The sequence below is a fragment of the Pollachius pollachius genome, assembly GCF_949987615.1.
Source record: "Pollachius pollachius genome assembly, chromosome: 12".
Classification (NCBI taxonomy): domain Eukaryota; kingdom Metazoa; phylum Chordata; class Actinopteri; order Gadiformes; family Gadidae; genus Pollachius; species Pollachius pollachius.
Window position 1 is genome coordinate 1,674,558 of NC_136945.1, and position 27,943 is coordinate 1,702,500.

At 46.1% G+C, this 27,943-nt stretch overlaps 1 protein-coding gene across 1 annotated transcript in view; it reads left to right on the forward strand.

Moving 5' to 3' along the window:
- Positions 1 to 1,891: 1,891 nt before the first annotated feature.
- The window catches only part of LOC307084184 (receptor-type tyrosine-protein phosphatase gamma-like), a 247,766-nt gene continuing 221,714 nt past the window's right edge, over positions 1,892 to 27,943 (forward strand). Inside the window, exon 1 of the mRNA XM_079748438.1 lies at positions 1,892 to 2,092. Coding sequence (XP_079604564.1) covers positions 2,005 to 2,092 — 88 coding nt within the window. The 5' untranslated portion in view covers positions 1,892 to 2,004. The remainder of the gene's footprint in view (positions 2,093 to 27,943) is intronic.

Below are 27,943 nucleotides of genomic sequence, written 5' to 3' on the forward strand. Positions count from 1 at the left end.
TTAATGATGCCAACTGACCGCACTATGGGGTCCATAAACTAGCAGCAGCAACACTAAGATTATGGTTCAATTTGTGATGTTTTAGGAAATCAATTGCAAATAAGTGGAATTGAAAAAGTCTTTCTGGTAACAATTCTTATGCACCACAAACGAATTAATACATACATTAATATGATACATTCAAATCAAACCGACCTATTTTCCACTTTTTGCTTCAAAAAGGTAGAATTGTATATAAATAGCTTGTGGAAGTAAGAGAATGTAAAAGGCTGGATCTCTATCTCCTGTCTGTTTTGTCTCCCCAGACGGTCTGCTACGCCGCAGTATGACTGCTGGGCCCCTGATTAGGTTGAGGAGGGTCTCGCGGGACCAGACCCTGCGTGTGTGCACTCACGTTTCAACCCTCGCAAGGATAGGTGGCGACGAGTTTAAAGCCTCTGCACAGCAACCCAGTGTCTCTACTGGACTGCTCATGCATAAACCATCCGTACGTAGGTGCTGCCTTTCCACCTTTACTGGACATTTATACTGGTTTACCATAGCAATTTAAACAGCCTATGAACAGTAACCTTACTGTCTTTACTGGAAGATTCCTTTAAATTATTATCACACAATGCTCTTGGGTATTACCGGACGGTCAAATCCTATTCTAGCCACTGAACGTGATCCTTGTCTTTACTGGCCAATATAGCCTCAAACTATAACATACTAGCCGGCTGTGTGTCTGTGTGTTTGTGCGTGTGCGTGTGTGTGTGTGTGTGTGTGTGTGTATGTGTGGTTGGGATTTATACGTATCCAACAATGACAAAATAAATAAATATATATATATATATATATATATTTTTTTTTTTATATATATATAGATATATTGTCATTATTGGATACATATAAATATTATATATAGGTGTATATATATATATATATATATATATATATATATATATATATATATATATATATATATATATATATATATATATATATATATATATAGATAAATAGATAGATAGATGGATAGATATGTCATTATTGTAGAGGTATAAACCCTAGATGTGTGTAGTACGACTGGTCCTTGTTGTGCGGTGCTAGAATAATGAGAAGCGTTTCCTCACCGGGCGCTAGGATCCAGAGGAATGAGTCTCTCTCTCTCTCTCTCTCTCTCTCTCTCTCTCTCTCTCTCTCTCTCTCTCTCTCTCTCTCTCTCTCTCTCTCTCTCTCTCTCTCTCTCTCTCTCTCTCTCTCTCTCTCTCTCTCCCTCTCCCCTCTCCCTTCCTCCCCCCTCTCTCTCCCTCTCCCCTCCCTCTCTCTCCCTCTCCCCTCTCTCTCTCCATTCTCGCCTTTCTCTCTGGACTGTTTTAAAGTCTCTGCCAGACTTGGGCTCACACGCTACTTCCTGGAGGGAGGAATGGAAAGCTTCCAACCCTCTTCAACCATCCCCTCTGTGTTCACCCAGGAGCTGCAGCCCCAGCGCCGTTTCGCTGTCTCTTCTGGTCCCCAGTCCCGGAGCCGCGGATCTCTGAGCCGCGTCGCTGTCCCCACTAGTCCCCATTAGTCCCGGAGCCGCGGATCTCTGAGCCGCGTCGCTGTCCCCACTGGTCCCGGACCCGCGGATCTCTGCGCGCTCCACTGATACATGCTTCGTGACCATCCACCGAATGATGAGGTCTGCTTTGGGGAACATCGAGGAGCTCTGCGGCTGTAGATTCTGACAAGGAAAGACTCTTCTACACCGGCCTCAAACTCTCAGGTCGCCTGGTTAACACCCCCTGGTGAAGACCCCCTGGTTAAGACCCCCTGGTGATCCAACGCGCCGCTTTACGCAGCAGGAGACCAGCATCCAACCCAAGGATACCGCTGTACCGCTTTACCAACATCTGTCCGTGATTGAAGATACCAAACAGTGGTCCGTGACTTAGGATACCAAACAGTGGTACGTGACTGAGGATAACGAACCGCTGTCCGTGACTGAGGATACTGAGGATATCGAGCGGTGTCCGTCCTACCATGTGCAGGCTGCTGCGGTCGTGTTGCTGGTGGATTTTCCCCCTGATCTCCTCAGCCTTCCTTCTCTTGGGCGCCGACTGTCACCCAGGTAAGTTGGACCTCCAGATCCCACGTCCCGTCTGCAGGGTTGATAAGACCGTCATCATCCGATGTGGATATCATGCCATTTACCCAACGGAACGTGGCTTTAGGCTGTTTTATTGGGTCATTTGTAGGGATAGCAGTCGCATGTGTTTTATGAACAGGCATATATAGATTGATGTATTCAGGGAGCCAGAGCCAAACGTCTGAAAAAGCCGGCCGCCGAGATGAAGCGTCCTGAATGATCCGCGTCCTGTAAACTCTGCCCCCAAAGCCTCTCGCTTCAACATCTGCTTTTTAACCCTTTCAACGCCTACCCAATGCATGCAGAGTAGGGCGAGGGGGATTCACGCAAAGCGTTGGGACGTGTTGCGTGTGTGCAGGAGGGAAGACGTCTCAGGCTGTCAGGACGGAGGTCCATACCCCCCTCTAGTTCAGGAGGGGAGTGGTCTCAGGCTGTCAGGACGGAGGTCCATACCCCCCTCTAGTTCAGAAGGGGAGTGGTCTCAGCTGGAGGACTGAGGTCCAGACTGCCTCTGGTTCAGGGAGGGTAGTGGTTTCAGGCAGTCAGGACGGAGGTCCAGATATCCAGACCCGCCTCTGGTTGAAACCACACGTGGACCTGGTGTCACATCGGGGTGGACACCCCAGGTCCTCTCTGTTTCCACTCTGTATTCCAGTAAAACATCACCTATGGACCCTGTGAGGCGCATCTCCTAGTGGGCTTCATTTCACGGCGTGGACATCCATCACATGGTTTATTATGTTAACTTGTGCAACTTTACATTGCACAACAACAGCGTTTGGGAGGCTGAACACCGCGGATAGTGTCGGACATGTCCAGATCTAGTTTAATCTGGACTTAACCATATGGGAAAACTAAAATAATGCAATTTGAATCATGAAGACAATAATGCTTTCCTTTGAGATTTAGCTTAAGCAGTTTTGACCTTGACCCAAATGAAGTGCAATATCTGCGAACAAGTTTTGGCTTTGGTCTGTTCGACCAATTACCAATGATTTCCTCTCAGTTCATCATTTGTGTGACGCATCATTTGTGTGACGAGGCATCCTGTGTGTCTTTTTCTCTTTTGTAGGGTATGCATTGTTGTCTTAATAATGTAACCTATATACCCTGGTCCCATGAAGCCGTCTTGGTCCACATACTGCATCACGACGTCCTAAATAGTAGAGCAGGAGTCCTCTTGTGTCTCTGAATATTTCTGTTTATTCAGCTTGTGTGTAAATACGTGTGTGTAAATAAGGAATACAGATATCACTGACCCTGTGACCCACGATGAAGTGCCAACCGTACAAATTAAGTGGGCCACAAATAAAAAACTCCCCGGATCCAGTGTTTCACCAGGTTGAGCGTTGAGTGAGTGATCTCACATTGTTTTCACCAAGGATCATGTGGCTTTGTTCTGGTAATATTTCACCTGGGCTCACAGGGAGAGAGGGTTTATCAAGACAGAGCAGCAGAGAGATGCAGAGATGGCTGAACCAAGCGGCTTTCCTTGAAGCGCTGTCTGGTGGCAGTGTGTACACACACAGGGCTGAGGCTGCTTTCAGTGGCCGGGTGAATACCTAGTTAAGTGGGCATTGTTGAAGGGAAGAGCGGGGAGGAAACACTCTCACATGGTGCTGCGGGAGGCAGGCATCAGGAGGGGACGGCTCCCCCCCCGCGCTTTGTCTTTAATCCTGCCCTGCATCGTTCCGGAGATCATATCACACACTCACACACGCAGGCACACACACATACAAATTATAAAATATACACCATTGCACTAAGCACAGTCCACCATTTGCCATTTGCTTTGAGTGTTTATGTTGAAAATAAGACAATAATTCAGTCCTAACTATTATGGGATATGAGTTGTATTCGTCAGTAAGTAATTATCTAATCACAATACAGGTTTGTATTTTTAACGAGGGTGTGAACCGTGAGATTTGAAATATTAGATAAGAGGTTGCGTTTTATATTGTACTAAAAAACTGTTCTATAAGATAAGATGTGCGCCATTCCGAGATTGGTACATTAGGGATTTCCTCTGTATGGTGAGAATAATGTGGTTTTCACTGTAGTTTGTTTAGTCATTGTACTGTTTCTCCTGTAGCTCAACCTGTATTTTAGTTTTCTGAAAACCTTACATTTTTCTTTTATGCTTTTTTAATGGAGCAAACTTACATCCAACCCCCAAGGGTGAGTGGTGTCTCCCCTGGGATCCCCCCCTCCCTCGTGGTGCATGTATTCACCCCATCCAGCTGCCTCTGAGTGAGGCCTGGACCGCTGGCACGGCACCTCGGACGGGCTCAGTATCGCTTCTTCTTCTTCCATTAAACAATATATAGATATAGATATACAGATATGGAAATAGATATATATGAGTGAGAATTAAATCTCGTAGAAATATAATAACCATCAACATTTCAAATCTTTTTAGTGTGTTATTTATCTGTGACTGAAACGTAGCCGGTACGGGAAGGCGGTCTGTTTGTGTGTGAGCTGGAAGGGGACACTGATCTGTCAGCTCAAACACATCATCATTTACTCCATAACCTGCCAGCCAATCAGAGGACACAGAGCTACAATCACACAGGTACCATCACCAGACCAGACGCCCCCGTACAGGACGGAGCCGTAGCCTGTAGCATAAGGATAATCTCCTCCTCAGATAAGAGGAGGAGGAGGGAGACGTTAATGGGAGGAAGAGCATCGGAGAGCATAAGACAGACGAGAGGAGGAGTCGGGGCGGGGGGGGGAGATTGGGATCCATCGCTCTCTGACTGTCAGGGAAAAGAGCAAACAAAAACAAAGCTGAGCGTTTGTCATAATCTCACAGGCGCCTGAGCCAGCACATCTTTCACGACCCACTTCCTAGTGGCCTGTCTCCTTTCTTTATTGTTGCCTTACCAACCTTCTGCTGCTCTTGGCCGCTCTGCGTGAATGCCTGTAGGTGTGTGTGTGTGTGTGTGTGTGTGTGTGTGTGTGTGTGTGAATGCCTGTATGTGTGTGTGCATGAATGCCTGTAATGTGTGTGTGCGTGAATGCATGTATGTGTGTGTCTGCGGGAATTTGTCTGTGTGTGTGTCAGTGAATGCGTGTTATTGTGTCTGTGTGCATCAATACGTGTACGTGTGTGTGTGTGTGTGTGTGTGTGTGTGTGTGAATGCGTGTACGTGTGTGTGTGTGTGTGTGTGTGTGTGCGTGAATGTGTGTGCGTGTGCATGTGTCCATCCATGTGTGCGTGCGCACACACAGCTGCACTGGTTCTCCGTGGCGTGTTCTGTACGAGTTCAGTAAGCAAATTAGACATTTTGCATTTGCTATCCATCCTGAGCAAGCCCCCCAAGTCTTTATCTGCACTTCTGTAGGTCTTTTGTCACAGCGATAGGTGAAGGTTGACATTTAGGGGGTGAGGAGGGTTTGTGTGTGTGTGTGTGTGTGTGTGTGTGTGTGTGTGTGTGTGTGTGTGTGTGTGTGGGTGGATGGGGGGCTTCGCGATTGGATATACTTGGCGGTCCTCCGTGCCAACATTATCATTGTCATCATCTCGGAGCACAGCGGCCATTATCTGGCCCTGCAGTGGCCAGGAATCTCCAATATCAGCCGGGTCACTCTATCAGCCCGCCTGTCATCGCCAGCCCTGCTCCCCGTAATAGATTGATTAAAAGATTGTGTGTGTGTGTCTCAGGGAACACAGTGCTGATGGGTGGGAAGTGGGGGGGAGAAGGGTGTGGGGATCAGTGTCAGAGAGGTTTCTGTGTAAGATGCCATTTGGAAGCCTAATTGTTGCCTGGCGATTATAAAGGGGGGGGGGGGTGGTGAGGGCAGAAGAGGTTTACAACTGAGAACCCAACGTGGCTCCATCGATCGAGAATAAAGCTGATTGTAGCGCACACCAAACAAGATAAATCTGTCTGATAAACACAACAATGGCCCTGTTGATAATATTAAATTCATGCTGTTAATAACATCTTGAAAAACGGAAAAGAAATGATCTTATTTTCCTTTCTTTTTTCAGATTTTTTTATCGTGCTCGGCCAAGCATACAGATGAGGGTGTTTAATCTGTTCCTTATCACTGCTCCATTCTCTGCTAAATGTATGCACCTAATAAGCTGCCAGGTCCTTGCAGCTGTAACTGGTGCATGAGGAGATCCGGCGTGGCCTCTCTCTCTCTCTCTCTCTCTCTCTCTCTCTCTCTCTCTCTCTCTCTCTCTCTCTTCTCTCTCTCTCTCTCTCTCTCTCTCTCTCTCTCTTCTCTCTCTCTCTCTCTCTCTCTCTTCTCTCTCTCTCTCTCTCTCTCTCTCTCTTCTCTCTCTCTCTCTCTCTCTCTCTCTTAATAGGCTGCCAGATAGAAGAGTCACCGCCTGATCAACACCCGGCTGTGTCTGTTTGCTCTTCTTCTGCCTCTCCCTCATTGTTCCACTTCATTGTTTTAATTAAGTCTCCGGCCCCCAGCACCTTATTTGCATCAGAAGAGCTGTTTCTGGAAGTTCTGTTTTTTTCACTTTTCTTGGACCACTCGTTACGCTATTGTCCATCTGGTGTGCAGAGGTCAAAGGAGGTGTGCAATAGCTTTGAGGTTTTTTAAACAGTGAAAATTTTAAATTGAGTAAACAGATAAAATGAAATGCTTAAAAGTTCTAACTGACCTTCAGTCTTTACTTTCTTAGCCAGGGAGTTGGTGGAGACACAATCCAAATTAATTTTTTAGTTTGGATTTTTGTCCGCATCTACAAAGATAATTTGAAATGAAATTGACTCAAAATAGTATAATTTGTGTTGCGCTATTTGCTCATTAAATTAAGGATCCTTAGAACATTCCTATTTTCCAAACCCTGGTACATAGTGTTATTACCTTCAGACCACAGATGCACTGTGCTCATTAATTAAGGTACATTCCTATTGTCCAAACTCTGGTACGTCATGTTATTACCTTCAGACCATAGATGCAGGACCGCTCTTCGGACCCAGGCTCAGCTCACTTGGCCCTCGCCTGTCTCCACTGTCCCCGCTGGCTCTGAGGGGTGCGGTAGCTTGGCCCCTGTGTTAAAGCGGGCCCCGTGGGGACAGCCTGTCAGCTGGACGGAGGCCGGCTAACTTGACTGATGGCAGCAGCAGAACGCTGGGTGTAGGGGTGAGGACGAGCAGGTGAGTGGGGCACTGGAGGTACACACTGATGTCTGTGTCACTTCTGCTTAGATCCCACTACGGCCTGTGCCTTCAGGTTACAGACTGGAGGGTCCGAACGCCAGCTCCTAGTCTTTATCTCCTCACGTGGGTTTGTCGGATGACTAAAACATGCCTCAATTATGGTACCGTGTTTAATTTCCCCCGAGTTAAAAATAAAGTCCAAAAAAGGATAATAACAACACAGTCTGAATGATCACCATTTGGTTGTATTTTGTCTCTTTGATGAAGTTGGCATTCCAACACCTGCACACAGGGAGGGGGGGGTATTTTTCTGTTGCATAATTCATTTTTTGGGATAATTGATTGCATAAATAAGGAGCGTTAACCATTTCATTCATTACTGACGAAAGCAATCAAAATGACGATACAAGTGCAGACCTCAATATCCTCCTCAGGAAGCTGAATGAAACACATGTGTCTTCTATTCAGATCGTTTTATAGTGAGTGCTCATTATTAGCATTTGATTCGAATAAACTGACCATTAGCACATTAACCCCTTTTTATAGAGCCCAAGAATATAGTCTATACGTTTGTGTTCAAGCAAAAGGGTTGAGTTGTGTACACACATCGGGTATGTCGCCTAAATGTTCTGGCGGGATTATAAGAGAGCATTGATTCATAAAGCCCTTTTACTTCCCCATCAAAAGGGAGGGCAAAGTGCTAAAATTCATTCATCACTTCATCTGTTCCACTTCCACCAGCCCCCCCTTGCCCGCTGACTTTATCGCCTCCTGCTCTTGACTTAATTTTCCCTGCAACACCCATTTGCCTCAGACAAGAGTTCCCCCACAGTCACTGGCTGTACTCCAGCCTCCAGGCACTCATTATGGGCCCCAATCAGGGTTATTGTTGTTTTTAACTCAAAACCGTTTTGCTTTTAGCCATGCTGAACAGGTGACAGCAACATTTTTGTTTGTTTTAAATGAGAAAATCTCTTAATTTTTAATCTAGCCTTTTTAGTACTACGAATGAGATGTAGCCTGGCACTTTTCACCATTCCTACTTAAGAAGGCTGAGGTTGGAGCTTTAGTGGGCGCCCATTTGGACCATCTGCAGACCTCAAAGCAGAGAGAGGCTCGAGAAACCAAACCAAGTGGAAGGGGAGGAAGAGATTCCCACATGACAAGAAGGGTTGGGTCACATATTCAGTGTTCTGAATGTGAGTGGGGGATTGTGCACAGCCCTCCTCATTAAATTATTGCAGTGGCGTTGGTTCCTCCACTTTAATGCTTTGAAGAAACTGGCTTCCTCCTTGGAGAGACGGAACTTGGGGGCCACGAGATGACTGTGTAGACCAATTTGTCTTACTTCTAGGGAAGGCAGTTTAGACCACAGCACCCTCTCTTTGGCTCTCTCTCTCTCTCTCTCTCCCATCCTGTGGTGACCTCTCCTTGTCTTACATCTCTCTTCCTTGAGCCCTCTAGTTAGTTTAAACCCAATCCCCTGTGCTCCTGCTTGTCTCACTGTCTCAGACCAGCGTCTAGCTTCTCGCTCCTTGACTAGGATTATTTTACATCTAGCTTGCAGAATAATTGGAAGGTGTGTAAATTCACAGTCAATTGTGTACATAGATATTTAGAAATATATGACTTTCACACACACCCATTACAAAGGGTGGTACATGCATCTGTGATGATTTGGATTGTTATTCAGAAGGGTTTTGACACAACTTTGACATGGGGGGGGGTTGATTAAGCTTTCTGTTTTACAGTACATATAGTTGGTTAATTTAGTGCATAAATCAGGAGCATTAAGCATTTACTTTATTACTTACAAAAGCAATTTAGATTACAATACAAGTACAGACGCAATATCCTGAGGCTGCAATATCCAATATCCTCCAAGTTGGATTAAGAACTGATAGTATGGAGCCCAAGAATAATGTCTTAAGTTGGTTTATTGTGGATATAAATATTTTTTTAAAGATTGCAAAAGTCCCCTGTGACTTTGCTCACACAGACACACACACACATTAGAAACTTGCAAGAAGGATTTTTTGGGCAACATTTACGTCGATGCACTGGAAGGAAGTCATCTGGATAACGTAAACACATGAACCACACTAAAAGTGCTCAATGTGCAGGGGTTTCCACATCTGCTCACATCTGCCTGTATTTTAGTTTATTCTGTAGCTTTGATCTTCTTCATACATCCCTGTAGTTGCCTTCCTGTAGCAGAGAACTTGGATTACTCCCATCTTCTGTACCGTTCAGACATGGCGTGACAGCGCGCAGCTTGTAGCTGCAGGCCTGAAACCGTCATCCTGCTGACAGGTGTGTGTCAATGTAGAGAGCGTTCTTAATCTGAGCTTGTCTCAGACCACTCTTTGAGGTCAACAATGTGCATTGTATCGATGGCTTCTAGAGACAAATGAACCAAAAATCGAAATGTGACACCCAAGGTGAGTCAATAATCAGTATTGAGAGCTGATTGCTCCAATTTCTATTAGTGGGAGTCCTCTTCAGATAATCAGAACTGGAATGCATCATCTTTCTCAGGCAGATGATGATGATGTGGCCAAGTCAATGCTTTCAGATGAAGACAAATGTGTTTTGGGGTTGCTATGCAGGGTCTGACCTTCCGGCTTGTTCTACAACAGGACTCCTTGCTCCTCTACGCAGATGTTGAACAGATGTGCGTCGCTAATATCACCCCAGGGTGAACTGATTTTTACTCTTTCGAACTCACCCCTCGGATGATATGATCATTCCTACATTTAACCTTCGCAGTGCCTTCTGTCAAATCAAATCTTCAGAAATGTGCATTCGTATCTCCCACCGCCTTACCCATGAACTCTCCCTTTTTATGAGGTGGCTTATCTGTTTTCCAGCCGTTACTCTGAACGTTGTTACCTGAAAGTGGAGGGAGTGAGCAAGCGTGTTAGGGGAGAGATGCTCTTTCTGCGGCGGTTCAGTCCGAGGGGCCGTCTCCCCTCGTTCCTCACCGTTAGACAAGCGTCTGTGTTCCACATGAAACCCTTTTGGATTTATGCCGCAAGTGTGGCTATCTTTCTTCTGTTAATCACCCCAGGCCGGCACGGTGGCTCCTGGTGTCCCCCAGGTCGATGGATGACCCGCGGGGGAAATCGAATGGAAAGCATCCAAGCCCGACACTCCAGAAAGTACCTTTCTGCATGGTGCCATGCTGAGCCAAATAATAGGAAAGGGAGCTAGTTCTCTATTTACTGCTGGCTTCGGATCTGATGGAAAAGTGCCTTCTCCACCCATTCATCAAGTGTGTGGCTAGAATAGAGAGGAGCCTTATTATTCCATATATCTTAAAAATATAAGTTCTCCCCAAATCTTATTATTATATAAATTTATTATATAAATCTTATCTTATTGTTTGATCATATGCTTGAATTGTGGTTAAATCTGTTGCTCTGAATTCAAATCGCAATGATTATTGGATTTTAACAGACAGGTCAATTTTGTTATCAAGACACTTTGAACTTGCACTCGTGATTTGAGAAGCAGTTCCAACAGGTTTTCCCACTAAGATGCTTTTAATGGCACGAGCATATGTGCTGTTCAGAAACCCAAGACAAAACATGAATGGACCAATCTGCTTTGAGAAAAATGTTCCACTCTTATTCTAATCCTAATGATTTGTAGAAGAGAAAAACACCCCGTTTGTGTGCTTCAAAGGCTTGCTGTAGCACTCAATCAGTTTTCAATTTGAGCTATCTGCCTCTTCGACTCTTTCAGTCTTTCAGTTGGAGTAAAACCAATCAAGATGTTAGTAAAATGTTTTACCTTCGCTTTAAGTAGTATTGCATTGGCAGTAAAGTCATACATTCTAACTTTGTAGGAGTAGTGTTAGTAGTAATAATAGTGAGTGATCTTCTTTCCTTGTGCTTCCTTGTGTCTTACTCTTTCTCTGGACCTCAGGCCTGTTCCAACCTCTTGACTCTCTCTGGTGTCTCATGGCGTTGATGAGGAGACGGTTCTAGAATCAACAGAGAAGGCAATGACAGCCTCTATAGCTGTACAGTATGGGGCCGTGTATGAGACACCATGGCCTGTTCACTGCCTCCTCCATGCTGTGTGGAGCTCTGTGTTCTGGAATGTTCCGAGGCCCTACACTAACACAAGCCTCCTTCGGGGGCCCTGTCGTCAACGCCACACTTCCTGCTTCCTTCTTCTTCTTCTCTTGCTACCTGGCCTTGTGCTATTCTATATTTAAAGAGCACCTAAGTGACGGTGTGGATAATACGTCTCTAGTGAGTGTTTTTTGTTGCTTTGCTGCAAAAGGCTGGTACCATAGCCATGATTGCTCTACCAGTCGTTCTGATAACTAAAGCCGCTGTGACGCAGCTCACAGTATGACTCTGTCAATGTTTAAGACCTGCTGTACACTTGTGCACTTGGAAAGTTGAACATCACACATGCATAAATATTCATTACCAGCTTCCTAGTATTACTGAAAGCCATGCAAACACTTTCTCATCTCCAGGTGGCTGAAGTCGACAGCCATCACTGTCCCAAGCAGCAGCTCAGCTTCATGTCACACCCTTTGTTCACTCACAGAATGGTCTTATCTCAAGATGGGTGATAATTGATGAATTAATAATAGTATGATGAAGGGGGATCACAGCACATCTGCCACAGTTTCATTTGGGACCTTCAACAGGCAAACAGTCACAGTTCCTGATACTTTTTTTTCCTCGCTTTCATTACTCACTATCTATTTTGTGTGCAAATCAGTGTTGCATCAAAAGGAGGAAGGCCAGCCACTGAGTTGTAGTCACAGTGAACACAAGTGATGCTCAGCTATCGTATTTGGGAAAAATCCTACCAGGAACACAGTTTAATGCTTCAAGTCTAGGAAATTAGCCCAGATTGTACAGAAATGTCACAGAATCTTTCAGAAATCCTCTTAAGAGCTGATTACTGTGTTTGGTTCAGGGGTGTTGCTTTGCCATTTATCTCCGTGTTAGCTCACAAATGCAATGATGGCTGCTGAGACAGTTCAGTAAACTTAATATAAATTAACCTTTTTATAGTGTCATCTTAAAAGTCTGCTTTGAAAAATGTTGGCTCTTTCGATGGTAGATTGTTAATACATTTCCCCCTGTCTAACCGTAAAGATAATTAACAGCATCTCCTCTTTCAAAGTAGTAATGGCATACACAGACCCCAGCTTGTTGTAAATATGCTGCCATTGATATTACTGCACTGGAATTGGTGAGAGAAGAGATTAAAGGTTTTCCAACATAGCCGCTGAATATGTATTCGGACGGCCAACTACAGCTGGGAAGAGGGAAGCTCTTCTCCATGTGGCTTTGTGGCTTCTCCTCAGAGAAGCAACGACGAGCAACCCGGGCAACCAAGAAAAGTTAGATTCTAATTATTATTAGCAGTCCCAGTTCTTACCAGGTTGGCCATTGTCAGCCATAACCGTTGATAACACATTGAAATGTTTTCACACACACGTAAAATGTCCACAGACGCTGAACAGTACTGTGCCTGATTTAATGAGACACAAGTAAGACAGAGTTGCTAATAAATAGTATATAACTACAGCTTTCACCCTGTTGATGTGCAGAGCATCCATCTTGGATAATGATGTCAGGGTTCTTAGGTTTTTCCCGACCTCAGGGTTCGATATCTGGTTGAAATTTTGCGACTGGGAACTTCTGGAAGTTCGAAAAGTCAAACTGCCCAGGTAAAATAGAAGGCACCATTAAGCATTTATAGTTGTTGATTCGTTCACAATGAGAGCTAGCATGTGGTGGTGGATGCTTTGCCTCTGTGGACCTCAAATTAAACCTTGCCTCTTTTACTGCAGGGTACACATACTGCCTTGACTGAATATAATGCATGCATATCCCATCATATAATAGTTCAAGGAAAAAGCCCAATCCCTAACTGTAGCCACTGTATAACGATGGTGCCATTTGAAGGGAGCCGTCCTCCTGAGTGCAGAATACTTTGTGCCACCGTCTCTCCAGAGTACACCACTCCATGGCAAAGAGGGAGGTAGGCAGACGTGTTTGCATTAATAAGAGCACAAATGGAAGGACTATATATACATCCAGGGGACTCACATATATATATATATATATATATATATATATATATATATATATATATATATATATGTAAAAAGGGAAGATTTTAACAGACAAAGGATGACATTCAGCAGCTAGTGACGGCAGAGAATGTTGCGGAGGCTAAAGATAATGGATGTGAATTGGATTAAATGGGATGGGTGGAGAGACATTAGCAGTTGGGTCAGAGCCTCTATTGTAGTGTGAGTCACTTCCCCCCGTCTAATCTCACTAATTAGCCTCTAGTTGAGTCAGACAGTCAGACACCCCCTCCCAGCCCACCTTCATCTGTCCCATATAGAAGAATGATGGTGCGGGGGTGTGTGTGTGTGTACGTGTGTGTGTGTGTGTGTGTGCGTGCGTGCGTGCGTGTGTGCATGTGTGTGTGTGTGTGTGCACGCAGGCCTGTGTAGAGATGAAGGACTGGTTATTACGAGCTCGGTATGTCCGCCTCCCTCTAGGACTGCGTTTGTGTTTGTTTGTTTGTGTTGTGGAGGATTTGCTGTGATGGTGAGTACAACAACATGGCACCATCGATACTAATGTATTCTGTATTTATTTCAACGGTCCCGAACCATACCGGAACCAGATTCATGAACACTTCTGCAAGAGGCTCTAATGTTCTTAGATACAGTAGAGAGCAGAGGAGAGCATTGCCTTCACCTTGATGTTGATGGCACGACCTGAGTCCTCCCCTATGGAGCTTGAGCTCAACTGAGGAAGTGCTAAACTAAATACAACTTGCAAAACGATGTACTGTTTGTTGTGTATCGGAAACGCAGAGTACCGCGTGCCACTCTTAATCACGATCACCATTCCAGGCAGGGGTCTAACGTGTTGAAAACTTTCAACCTGGGAGAAAAAACAAAGCCAGTGTTATTGTGGAACGATAACACAAGACCCCCCAAGCTTCCTTCAGCCGGAGAGTATCGAGCGAGCGTGCCTCACTGCTGGGAGCAGCCATGGTCGCTCTCCAGAGAGCGGGAGCGTCTCAGGAACGGCCTGAGCCTCCTGCGCGGTTTGACAGGCACTGTGATGTCACCTCAGCCAGCCAGCCATGAGCGGAATGCTAATGGGGCGGCCTGTGATCTCGGGCACAGCGGTCTGTGTTATTATGCAACAGGCAGAGCACCGCTCCGATCCTCACCGAGAGGTAGAGGAAGGTGGACAAGCACATTGGGGCTGGGCTCCTTTTCTATCTGCTACCATTTCTGCGTTCACCGCAACATGAGATGAAGTCTTTTAGTTATTCTCTGCTGAAATGCAGTAAACTGAAAAACAGTACTTTTGTTTTTGGCCGTTGTTGGTAGGGGTGGGCTTTTCATCACTGAACCCCACCCATGACCTCTTGGATAATGTTAGTCCTACCTGTATAAACAACATATCGGGCTTGGGGTAGTGGGTGGGCAGCATGGATGAGATGGGATTGGGAGGCAGTGACAGCTGATAGCCTGTTCCAAATGGATTTGTAATAGCTATCCATAGGGGTGGTGATCGGCTGGATGCTGTGACACCAATTTGAATGCAGATTTGAGATGTGGCCGAGGGACCTGGCTCTGGGTAATAGCATGAGAGGCCTTTGCTCACATGTGCTTGCAGATTGGAGCGTTCAGCCACGGCTCCGTGGGTTCCTAACCCATGGGTGAGCAAGTGTGCATAATGGTGTGCGTGATCAGTTGTGAAGGTGCTAGGCTGTGCACAGTGTTGGGAAGGATACTTTTAAAATGTATCCAGTTACAGAATACAGAATACATGCCCAAACATGTAATATGTAACGTATTCCGTATCATCACTTAATCGGAGTATTGTATTCTGAATACTTGGATTACTTCCACATTGAATTGCATTTTATGTGTAGGAATGCGGCATCAAATCCTGCTTACTAAACAGGCCTATTCTGGTGTGTTCTTCTGTTCAAACTGGCTGAATGTGTTAGGCCCAAGTCTCCCTGAAAGTGCACTATATTATATAATTTGCTGTAGAGGAGTAGACTATAAGGGTATGTTTATGCGAAAGATATTTGCTATTACCTAAAAAACATTTCACTGAGCGTGTATAGTGCATAGGTGTTGCCTATAAAATCACCTTAAAATAAAGAGAGCGAGAGAGAGAGAGAGAGAGAGAGAGAGAGAGAGAGAGAGAGAGAGAGAGAGAGAGAGAGAGAGAGAGAGAGAGAGAAGAGAGAGAGAGAGAGAGAGAGAGAGAAAGATAGTTCAATCATTCGACGAAAAGGTCTGGGGCGGGGTAAAGATAAAAAAGTGGGGGAAAGCGTCTGTGAAAGTAAATAATCATGGATATCCAGCGGGCTGCTCTCGTTGTGGTATTGATTTGTTTCATACAGTTTTATGTGTGTTTTCCAGCAAACGTTTTACGTGGGTATCTGTCCAAATACCCAATAGACATTCCTTCTCCTCTTGACTCCATGTTGAGCCACGACTCATTTTTCCCCGACGGTCCGACAATGTGCTGCTAGTCTTGGAGTTACCGCTAATCAAACAATAATTCCCATAATGCGCGCGGCTGAGCGGGTGCCGGTTCCGTCCAAAGGGGCGTATGCTTTTTAGAACTGGACCGGACCGAGGTGCGTTCGCTTTCACATCTCAAGCGAACCGTACCAGGGTTCGTTTGGAAGCGAACCGAGACCAGCTCTTCAGGGAGGTCTCGGTCGGCTGATTTGGTTCACATCGAAGTGAGGTGGTTGCATTCACACCAGCGCAAATGTACCGAACCAACGGACCAAACTCGTTTAGTGCGCACTAAATGCTGTTGGTGTGAAAGCACGAATAAACTGCTGAAACAGAAGTATCGTCATGTAGTCCATTGATTTCAACAATGTAACTGTATTTTAAATACCAACAATTTAAGTTGTAACTGTGACGGAATATAGTTAGTTATAATTTGTATTCTGAATACGTAATGCCGGTACGTATTCCGTTACTCCCCAACACTGGCTGTGCAAGTGTGCGACCGTATTCAATACGTTTAATTTCTAATGGCTGGTGTTTGAGTCTGTTTGTGTATGATGCTGTTAATGTCTAATGTGGAAAGAAACATGCATATTGGGCGGCATGTGGCTTAGGAGGTAGGGTGGGTTGGATGGTAACCGGAAGGTTGCTAGTTTGATCCTCGGCTCCACATAGCTGAGTGTCGAGGTGTCACTGAGCAAGACGTCTCACCCTGAATGCTCCCGACTAGCTGGCTGTCGCCTTGCATGGCTGACAACGCCGTGGGTGTGTGAATGTGTGCATGAATGGGTGAATGTTAGGTAATATTGTTAAGTGATTTGAATGGCCGCTGGTTGTAAAAGCTATTTACCATTTACATTATAAGGTAAAGGGAGACCTAATTCCTTGTTTTATTCCTTATTTTTGCCCATGTATTGAGCTTGTTAGCAGCACATGTATGTCCCTGCCCCCTGCTGTGGGCAGGCGGTGGGCAGGAGGCTGGGTGTAGCAGCAACACACACACACAGAGAAGCACGAACAGTGCGAGCCGGCCTGGGGACAACACAAAGAAAGGCTGCAACTCACTGGCTTTTGGCTCATCACACACATGGTGCTTACGGAAGAGATGTAAAAACAAAACAGGTTGTGTTCTGCCTCTTCTCCCCTGTGCTCCTCATTTTCCTCCTTTACTGCAGCTCTGTGAGAGTGGCTCACCAGCTTCCAGATCATATTGATCCCAAAATAACATCAAAGGGGCTGGCTGACTTAAGACGTACTGCTGGAGAGAGAGAGGAGGAGGAGGAGGAGGAGGAGGAGGAGGAGGGGGGTGTTAAGCAGGGGGGAGGAGGGGGACGAGGGAAGAAATCTGGGAGGGACGGACACAGAGCAGTCGGTGGGGAAACCATAATGAGGGAGGGGGCACAGAGAAGAGGCAGCTCTGGGGGAGAGCTGTCAGGCGTAGGTCTGCACCGTGTAACGTGCACTGTGTCACGTGCTTGACCTGATGCTACGATCCATTACATAACTAGCTCTAAAGGAATGGGACTCTTAATGTGGCGGCCATTCAGAGCCATAGCTTTAGGCGGATGCATGTTAAACATGTTTAGGGTGGTTGATTTTTTCCTTGCCCATTGTTTTTGCAAGCCAGTTCGTAGACGGCTTCTTACTTGTTTTAATGCAAAGCTGCAGTTTTTATTTCGTTAAAGGGATATTGATATTGAGAGATGCTACACAAATAAGCTTACATGTGCGTTTTGTGCACGCACACAAATGCATTAGTTCATATTATTGGCAGCTGTAAAAAAAGAAAAAGACACCAAGCGAGCATTATGCGCTCTTGTTGTGGAGATTGTGTTGCAGACACGGCTGTCTGGAGGGAACTTTTAATGTGGAATATGCCTTCAGTCAGACAACACTTAGGAGCCTATTGATCGGGGGCAGAAATCAAGTAGGACCAGATAGGTGTCAGAGCCAGGGGAGATCAGGCCTGAGAGCCTCCCTGAGAGGTGGGAGGATGAGGACAGAACATCACACCAGACACGCCCACCCGTGCCTCAATCAAACAACAGTGTAGCTGGACCCTATACCACTGGCTGCTGGGCCCCCAGGGACCAGTCCGCAGCATGGGTGCCACTGCTGCCTGTGGCTGGGAGCCCATGGAGGACCTCTCAACGTGGAGGGGAACCATTCAGTAGGGTGCTGAGTAGGAAGCAGATGAATAGGTACAACTTTATTAGTCCCCCGGAGGGGGAAGTGCTTTGTTGCAACACAGCAGCATCGGAAGACACAGGATATAATACAATACAAGTAGTGGTATAAGTGGTAGTAGTAGTAGTAGTTGTAGTAGTAGTACTAGTACTAGTAGTTGTAGCGCTAGCAGTATTATAGTAGTAACAGTAGTTGCAGTAGTGGCGGTAGTAGTAGCAATAGTAGTAGAATTACATTAGTAACAGAAGTTGTAGTATTAGTAGTAGTAGATTTAATTTTAGTAGTAGAAGTAGTAGTAGATTTAGTTTTAGTAGTAGTAGTTTATGTTGTTTTAGTAGTACTAGTATATTTAGTAGCAGGCAGGACATGTAAATCATGAGGATATCAGAGCAGCTTTACATCCTGAATCTCATATCCATCAGGGCACGCGTGCTACATGGAGTACAACAGAAAAAGAATCCCGATCGATATAGATGGAGACTGAGTGAGGAGCTGTGTTCGTGCTGACCATAACTTCTGCTAATGGCCCGTGGTCCGAGTGTTCTGAACCCACTGGCCCCTGTCTGCTCACACACACACAGACACACACACGCGTGTGGCTGTGAGGATGATAAATCAAGCATAGTACAGCAGCCTAATAGATGCTCGTTGGGTTTCTGGACCGTTCTTTGGCATGGACGGAGAGCCATAAATAGCGACCGTAACCCTCTTTGACAAATGGCCTCGGACCCCCCCCCCCCTCGGCGTGTTTCACACTGGCCGTCTGAGGCCAACGTTGTGATGGGACGTTTGAAACGAGCTGACAGGAGAGGGATTATCAGCGGCGGCGTAGTAAATGCACAATGGCAGCATTTCCATCAGACTCTGAGCTAAATGGGTCAGGGGGGCGGGGGCTGTGTGATTCATTGGTTTGGATGAGAAGCTGATGAGAGGCATTGATGGAGATGACTTATCTTAATTGTTTAAAACCATTGATCGCACCCCCTTGGCTTTGTGCTTTTCTTGAATCCTGTGCCGTGGTCAGTCAGCCAGATGTGCAGTCAAGCAGGAGGCAAACAGCAGGCCTCACCTCACCATCACCACCACCTCCTCCTTAGAGCAGGACCAGGGACAGGAGGGCTGTTAGGCTGCCCCAGAGCAGAGTGCTCAGCAGTATCATGACTTCATCCAGTCCTGGTGTTGTTTTGGAGGGAGATGTCCTGGTGAGATGTGAGGGAAATGAAGCATGGAGCAGGACAGCTTTGTGTTCATGAAGCACCACTGTAGCTGGGATCTGCAACGTGATAGACTGGGACGGGGACTGGGACTAGGCGCTCCACCCTGGTTAGACTGGGATCTCCACTGTGGTTAGACTGGGATCTCCACCGTGGTAAGACTGGGATCACCACATGGTTAGACTGGGATCTCCACCGTGGTGAGACTGGGATCTCCTGCCTCTTCATTTGTTCACTCCATCACTGAACTGATTAATTGAACTGTTAATGTGTTCGGTTTTCATTGATCAAATTAACATTATAGGTCTATCCTTTACCGTTGAAGTTATGTTTCATGAGGGGGTCCTCTTGACACAAACTCATTGTTTGAATATGATATTCAAAGATGGCAGTGTGCCAGTGTGCCCAAACAGTTTCCAACATTCACTGAATAGTTTTAATGGCTTGTTTTGGCTTTCTTTTGATGTTCAGTGTGGAGTTTATTACACAGCTGTGAGCATTCAAAACACTCAATCCATTAAATATATACTTCACATTCTGCATGCTCTATATGTGACTGGATTCATATGGTGTCATATTTGTTTCTATGTTTGGGGAGGATCTACATGTTGTTCTGGTTCAATCATTGAAGAGGCAATGACTTCGTCTTTGTTATTATGGATACAAGAATCAATCGGTTAGAAGAGTTTATTTTACACTCACTCAAAAAGTATAACAAGACGTGAGGTGTTTTTCATTTGAACTTCCACACCAGGAAACATTATAATATTACAGTACTGTGGAGAAGTCTAGACCTTCACAATGAAAAGGTTATTCTTCATAGCCTGCTAGAACCAATATCTTTGAAGCACTTTCGGATCACCATTTCCATTCCCTTTCTGGCGGCCTGCTGTTTGGCCCTGGGTGTCAGAGGTCACCCGGTTGTTTTCCTGTGTACCACGCCGCTGTGTGGCTCTGGCCCGTCGGAGGGGTGGCGGCCCCACCCCTATAGTGCGCTATAGGGCCGCATCATTTGGGTCACTGCGCCTGTGACCCGTGGTTACAAAGCATCCGTCTCCCCGCTCAAAGGGCAGAGGTGGTCAGAGATTTGATTCCCGAGGTGACAGGAGAGATGTCAGCCGCCCCCGGGGAGAGAGGAGAGCGGCAGTCATCTCTGGATCTGCATCGTCCTCCTTCTGACCAGCATCTGCTTCTATTGCAAACCAAATGGTTCCTTCAGAGTCAACGCAGTTTTTATGTATATTGGAGACCTTATTGTAGCAGTCGTCTTTATGCCTCTTGCTGCGGGTGAGAGGAGATGTATTAGGACAGAGGAACCCAGTGTGTAATAGGCACGGTGGGAGGTGGTTCCTACTCCTACATGCGGGGCGGTCTGCACTCTCAGGTCTGCTGAGTGTTGAATATGTTCCCAGCGGCTGGGGGCTAATAGATAAAAGCGAAACGATGACTAGAGATTCAACCCGAGTGCGGACCAAGAAAAGTAGGCAATTTCACAGTCTCAACTTCTTTATAGAGATATATGAACAACTCAGGATGGGCTTGGTGGGGCAAAAAACTGAAAAAAAGACACGGTTCACTCAAACTAAACGCAGAAATGCTCAACTCAAAAGGATCTTTCGTAGGGTAAATAGAAGACGCATCGCACAGCAACACCTCATGCCTGTGAGCTCAAGACAAAGGGTCTTAGAGACAGTGGTTGCAGCCTCCTCACTCTGGCTGGAGTCGGGCTCACAGCAGCTGATCCCCGCGGAGGAGGACATCCTCTCTGAAGGACGCCAGATGAGAGACAGAGCTCTGCGCAGTGCTCACAGCAGAATGAACCACACAGGGAGGAAGATTAGATCTTTAGATGAGGTTTGGAGCAGCTCTGGAAGTGTGAGGGCTCTCGTGGATACCAATGGTTTCAGGGCCCTGAATGTTCTACTGTGTCAGCAGGCGGCTCTACAGTGTGTGAGCCCCTTTAGGGAAAACTAGGAGGAGAAAGACTGCACATTTTTCTGCAGGTGTACCCCTTTGCCTTCCCATCCTGCCAACCAGTGTCACCTTTGTCATCATGGGCACAGGAAACAGTTCACCAAGTGAGTCGTGTGTGTATGTATGTGCAATCCTGTGCATACCTGTGTGTGTGTGTGTGTGTGTGTGTGTGTGTGTGTGTGTGTGTGTGGTTTCCTATCTCAGCAGCTGTTCTTAAAGCCTGGCCCAATCCTCCATCAGGGGACTGCACCTGTGCCCCCTCCACCCACCCCATCACCTAGAGACTACTTAACCCTCAATGGATTAAATATGTGGACCCAGATAATAAAGAGGAATCAAAGACGGGCTCTGCAGAGAATAGCTCCTTAATATGTGTGTGTCTGTGTGTGTGTATGTGCATTTGCGTGTGTGCGTGCGCGCAAGTGAGAAAGTGTGTATGTATGCTGACGAGATAAGGCTAAATTCTTCGAGAGGCTTAAAAGTTAATTTCAAAACGGTCAGTTTTTCTCTCTCTTTTTTCTTTGCAAGCTTTCACTTCCTCTGTTTGGCGTCTCATCCCACACTTGACCCCTCGGGCCCCCAGTTTGACCCCTGGTTATGACTCGCTCCCAGGATGTATTATGAACACGTTGTCTGGGGTTGAATCCCTCTACAGGCACTGTGGTGTGTTTGTGTATTTATGCATATGGATGTGTTCATGAATATATTGAGTAAGCTGACTGGAGGCTAATGACTGCCAAATCCACACCCTGGAGGCCTTTTAATCAGGGAATGATATTTAGTTAATAGTGTGCTGTCAGGGCCTGCCTAGATTTACTCAGGGCGCTACGATTTATCACATGTATGTTTACATATGAGAATAACTGACCGATCACGAGGAGATGCTAAATTAGATGCGTCTAGCAGAGGAGACTGACTGGAGTCTCACTCATGCCCTTTAGCTTGTTTAACTAAGACTCATTGAAGGAAAATCATAGTTCAGCTGAAATAATAAAGAGCTTTTGTCTTACCTTAAACTCAGTGTGTTCTTGTAGTGTGGCAACCCGGGCCCCAGAATGTCTCGGTTGTACAGGAATCACCACACGTCACGGCTGGTACAAAGCCCGGAAGGGCATTTATTCTGAGTAACTCAAAGAAACACGTAAATGAGGATACAACGCGGGGAAAACCAAAATTCAAACTCTGACTCCGTGAGCCAGGGAAAAAGGGGGTCAATTTTCTATTCTCTCCGGGAGAGGGAGGTCGATCCCGTCGGCGATCCGATCCACGGCAGTCGGTCCTTGACCGGGGTGCGTCCTCCTTGGGGCCTGCTGGGAAGGGCTCGGTTAATACCTTCTGTCTGCTCGTCCGTCCGGGGTTCTGGGGTACTCGGGTTTCTCCCCTCCCCAACCCTGTTTAGGGATAGGTGACAGCGCTTTTTAAAGGGTACCTCTCTCTCCTCGTTCCCCGCCACAGGTGTTCCCTATCCCGCCAAATAGTGTGACGAAAAGGACGTCCTCTTGCTCCGTCTGCTGGGTATGGGCGGTACACGCCCTCCACAACCTCTCCCCTGGGCTGTCCAGCCCGAGGGGTTGGGGACGGGTTGCCACAGTAGTGACAGCTGTCTTACGTGTTAGAAAGTAAAGTTAATTCCCTTCTGCTCACCATCGTGCAGATGAAACATGTATTCCGGGGCACTAACACTCTGTACTTAAGGATCTCCTGCATTAAGTCTTCTGGATCATGGTTAGGAACATTGCATCCGTTTCCAAGTTTGTTTTAAAATCCTGCTAATAATTCCAACTACCTCTGATAGTAATTAAACCCATAGCAACAATGTGGAAACCCCAATCGATAATGTAACAAATTTCTGAGTGCATAATATAACAGCATTTTGCCTATAATGTTACAACGTATAACATTCGTTCACCACAAATGACTCTTAAAAGCAGTGCCAACATTAAATATTTTGTAACCATTCAGCGAACAAAAGGAAACAGGCTGATTATCATTTAGGCATAGGCGTCAGTTCCGCTGGGGACGCGTCCCCACCAGTTTTTGTCAAGATTCATTTTGTATCCACCACTTGTAAAAAAACAACAACTAGAGTTTAATTATTATGGATTATTACACGGCTCTTTTCAATGCTGTAGACTGCTCCATTCACTTGCATGGGCCTTCCCAACGTTCAGCTGTCAATTGTTTATGTTTATTGCACGGCTCTTCTCAATTCATAAAAGTATGACTAGACCTCTGAAGAATAAGTCCCGCCTCCGAGGCTCCGGTTCCATCGGTCAAATGTCTATGGGAAATAACATGGGGTTTTTGAATGATCGTACATAACAAACTCTCTAGGTGACGAAGAAGTAAAAGCTGCTCACGTTTTGAACTGCACACTTTATCCATCTAGATTCCACTTCGGTTTTGGATTGTCAGTGTCGTAAGTAGTAAACATTTATAAATGCTAGTTGAACGGCACCGGCAATCCAAAACACATCGCATCACACACATCCAAGGTAAGCCGTCCACGAGCCGGGCATTTGTTGCCCTGCCTCTATGTGATTATCCCTTACTTATTACACGGCTCTTCTTAATGCCGTGGAATGCTCACGTCCAGCATATTTGACCGCTGTCAAGGAAAGTGTTTTTTTTTGCCTCTGATTCACGTCATCTATATCACTCCGCAGTCCGGCAATTTATCAACCCCAGCGTATTCGGTTGAATGATAAAAAAATACATTGTAAAAAGACACACTGTGAAGTTATTTTTTCGTTTGGGCAAGTAGCCAATACTAATAATACCAATACTCTTGGGCTGGGATGCAATGATGAGGCGTCAGACAATCAAGTCATTTAAGCCTGAATACATAGGTAAAAAGCACCAGAGCAGGTTGCTAGTACCATGTTCAGCATCAGAACGATAACCTGTTGAACTAAATGGATGTGGTAGGCTACACCATGGGATGCATCTGCAGACCACTGCCACATAAATACAGGTAAGACGCGATATTTATTGCTTAAGATTTGCTGGTGCTGTGGAGAGGTCTTTTGTGTTTTTTGCACTCAAGGGGTCGGCTGTTTTAACTTGCAATCGATAGTCGCGGGAGTCGGTCTCTTGTTGACACAAAGTGACCTTTGGTCATTCTTGCTTTGCTTGAATTCTGGAATAATTGTGGGGTGTGTGTGCATGAGGTTTGGTCAGAATGCCTGATATAGGCTAGTTTTGATGGAATGTGTGTTGCTCCTCTTGTTGATGTTGTTAGCTTAGCCATGTCATGTCACGTTGTCAACATTCGATACATGGAGCAGAACATAGTGGGTCATATGTCCGATACTTTTTGGAAACGTTTTCTTCATAAAACGTGCCAAACAGATTTTGTATACATTTTATTCCTTAGTAATTAGCTACATGGGTATGCCGTCTTTCAGAACTTTTCATTACCGGCACCCATGCATTTAGAGGCAGAGGCGGAGTGGCCATCGGTAAGACCGGGAGTTTTCCCGGTGGGCCGCGGAAGTAATTTGGGCCGCGGGCGCCCCCTAGCTGTACCGTAGGTCACGCGAACAAGCAATCGCAAAATGCACGACAGATCCCCGTTAGGGCATCTTCCCTGCAGCCCCCCCCCCCACTCCGGTCAGGATTTCTCGCTGAACCTGAAAATTTGTAAATTTATGGTAACAGGGGTAATTGTTCAATGGAAAGTGTAGTATAATATGCATGCAAATCAGATTTAACATCTCTTCCAGTGTCCTGGCCAAGACAGGCAGCAGTAGCCTACAGTCACACATAGCATACACACAAAACATAAGAAAAATAAAACAACCAAAAGTCTGCATGGGTGAGGGGGGATATCAATATCGCAAGACATTTCGGGAGGCTCAAGGAGGAGAGTTATATTAAGTTTGAGCAACAAAGTGTAAAGACATTTTGGGAGGCTCAAGGAGGAGGGTAATATTACATTTGAGCAACAAAGTGTAGTCTTGTGGTAGGCTCTATATACATAATTCGCCATACTGTGTTATTGACATGTTTTCGTTCCGTGTTGTAGGGACACTGTCTCTTTAAGGTCACGGGTCTATTGTGTTGATATGCTGGTCGGCGCGATTTTTGAATTTAACGGTTTTATATGACAAAATGAATGACCTACCGTTGCTTGTCGAGGTGAGAAATTGTCTCTTCCCTTCTTTAATCGCAATTTCTACAGTCTGTAGACAGAACGTCTTACCTGGGAGAGTTTGTCGCTGCCTTTGTCTTGATGTGCGGTTTGTGCGCGTGTGTGTGTGTGTGTGTGTGTGTGTGTGTGTGTGCATGTGTGTGTGCACTTCCATGTATGTGTCGCTGCCTTTGCCTTGACGTGCGGTGTGTGCACGTGTGTGTGTGTGTGTGTGTGTGCAAGTGTGTGTAAGTTTCTGTGTATGTTCGTGCGCATGTGCGTGTGTGTACGGTGTGTGTATGCGGTGTGTATGTGCGTGCCTACGATGTATGTATGTGTTTGCGCGTGCTGTGTGTGTGTGTGTGTGAACTGCAGGCTGCTTGGCACATGCGCACTGACCAACTTGAGTAACTGGTGCGACAGGCCTGCTATTATAGTAGTAAGATGTGCATTTTCCTCTATGCTCGACCAAGCCCTAACCACAGCGAGTTCTACCAGCATCCAATGCGGAAGTGACAATCATTGCAGTAGCACCGGGTGGCCACTACGAGGTCTTACCAAAAGGGAGCAACTCTTCGTTGACTCACATGTTAAACAGGCCGTTTTCACAGTCTTATTAAATCTAGGGGCGCGGCTTCTTGAGTGACAGCTAGCTGCTGACTCTCACTCTCTGTACGTCACCTAGATGGGCGTATCTCCCGCCCCCCATCAATGGGGGGCGGGAGATAATGGTTAAAGGAAATGAGGCGGAGTCAAACTATGACGAGTCAAACTAAGATGGTGACACGCATAAACCAAGAGAATTGGATGCAGTTGGAATAACTGAGGTCTGCCCGGATGCTACATCCATTGTATATACTATCTATGTGCTCGACATCTTGATAGGGTCAAAGGTCATCCTGGTAGATTCCAAGGTGGGGAGTATTTGTTTATTTTTTCAGGAAAAACATGGAATGAGTTGATTGTTTACAGTGTTTGTCTGCATAGCGTCTGTGGACAGCTTCTGAACTTCAACTTGAGATATTTGATTAGATGCAGTGTGTGTGTGTGTGTGTGTGTGTGTGTGTGTGTGTGTGTGTGTGTGTGTGTGTGTGTGTGTGTGTGTGTGTGTGTGTGAGTGTGTATTTTCCCATCACCTTGTAGAATGTGTGCTGGGAGGTTATTGTTGGCTAATTATCTCCTCTTCAGGTTTGCGCAAATTTAAATAGGCTCAAGCGATATCCAATTTATTCCTTTTGTGGAGGTTAGCACTTCTTTTCAGGGCGGCCATTCTGTGGTGGAACTTAAGAGGAGCTCTGGTTTCCTCGTCTCCCTCACTGCTGGCTGTCTGCATGCAGAGAGAGAACTCAATAAAAAGCGTACTAGCCTTTACAGGAACTGTTGGATCCTTCACTCTACAATGTCTAGCATATACCGTGCTACCAGGCCCGTGAGCATGGACGTGTTTTAAATGTGGACAGCTGCAGGGCTCCACACACACTCCTCCAGGGGCAGAGCACCGTAGATGGAGGTTTGTGAGCCAGTGAGCGGGCGCTGGTGTGGGGCTCAGCAGAGAGAGGGGAAGCCCATGGCCTTCATTTCCAAGTTAAATGGCCCAAGATTTTATCGCTTAACAAAGGATGTGATGTTTAGGGGGGCGATGGGTTGGGGGGGGGGCGCCTTGATGTGGAGGAGGAGTCTGTTATGAATTTAGCACTGGAGCTGGAGGGGCCAAAGACATGAGGGAGACTGAGTGGATAGAGTGTGTGTGTGTGTGTGTGTGTGTGTGTGTGTGTGTGTGTGTGTGCTCTTGGGCACTCAGGCGTTGTGTATAACACAGAGCATAATTCTAGCATCTCACATCCTCCACCAGGCCTGGGGCGAGCCTAGTGCTCGCTGGGGAAGAAGTGTGCGATGGATAATAGCAGGTCCCCACTAATTGAAGCACTAATGTCGACTGTATATCAATTTAGAGCCCTGCCAAGCCTGGATTCTCCCTGTTCCTCTAGCAGAGTGGCCTAAATGGAGCATGTGGTTGGTCTCTCTCTCTTGCTCTCTCTCTCTCTCTCGCTCTTTATCGCTCTCTCTCGCTCTCGTTCGCCCGCTCACTCTCTCGCTCACCCACTGCCTCTCTCTCTCTCTCTCTCTCTCTCTCTCTCTCCTCTCTCTCTCTCTCTCTCTCTCTCTCTCTCTCTCTCACATTGTTAGATGGGGTATGGGTATGACCAAAGTTGTTATTAAATCTGAATTTGGTGTGTGTGTGCGTGTGTGTAAACGATCTCCACCCATGTGCTGGTTGGTGTTTTGGACATAGTGTGTTGAAGGGGAGGCTAGGCTATTGTGAGACATTTAGATGTGTTGAGTAGTGAGACAGGGTGGATGTGTTGAGGGGTGAGACACGGTGGCTGTGTTGGGTGGTGAGACACAGTGGATTAGTGTGGTGAGACAGGTGGATGCTTTGTCAGTGTGTCTCTCAATGCCGGTCGCTCCCCCACGCTGCCATTGATAAGCACAGGAAACCAGGAGATGGGGAATGGTTCTTATTTCTGTTGGCTTAAAAAAAACACATTTTGATAATAATGATTATAGACAAAACAACATCTCTCTCAACAAAGAAGACAACAGAGGAAATATGACATTAGCAAAGCTTGTTCA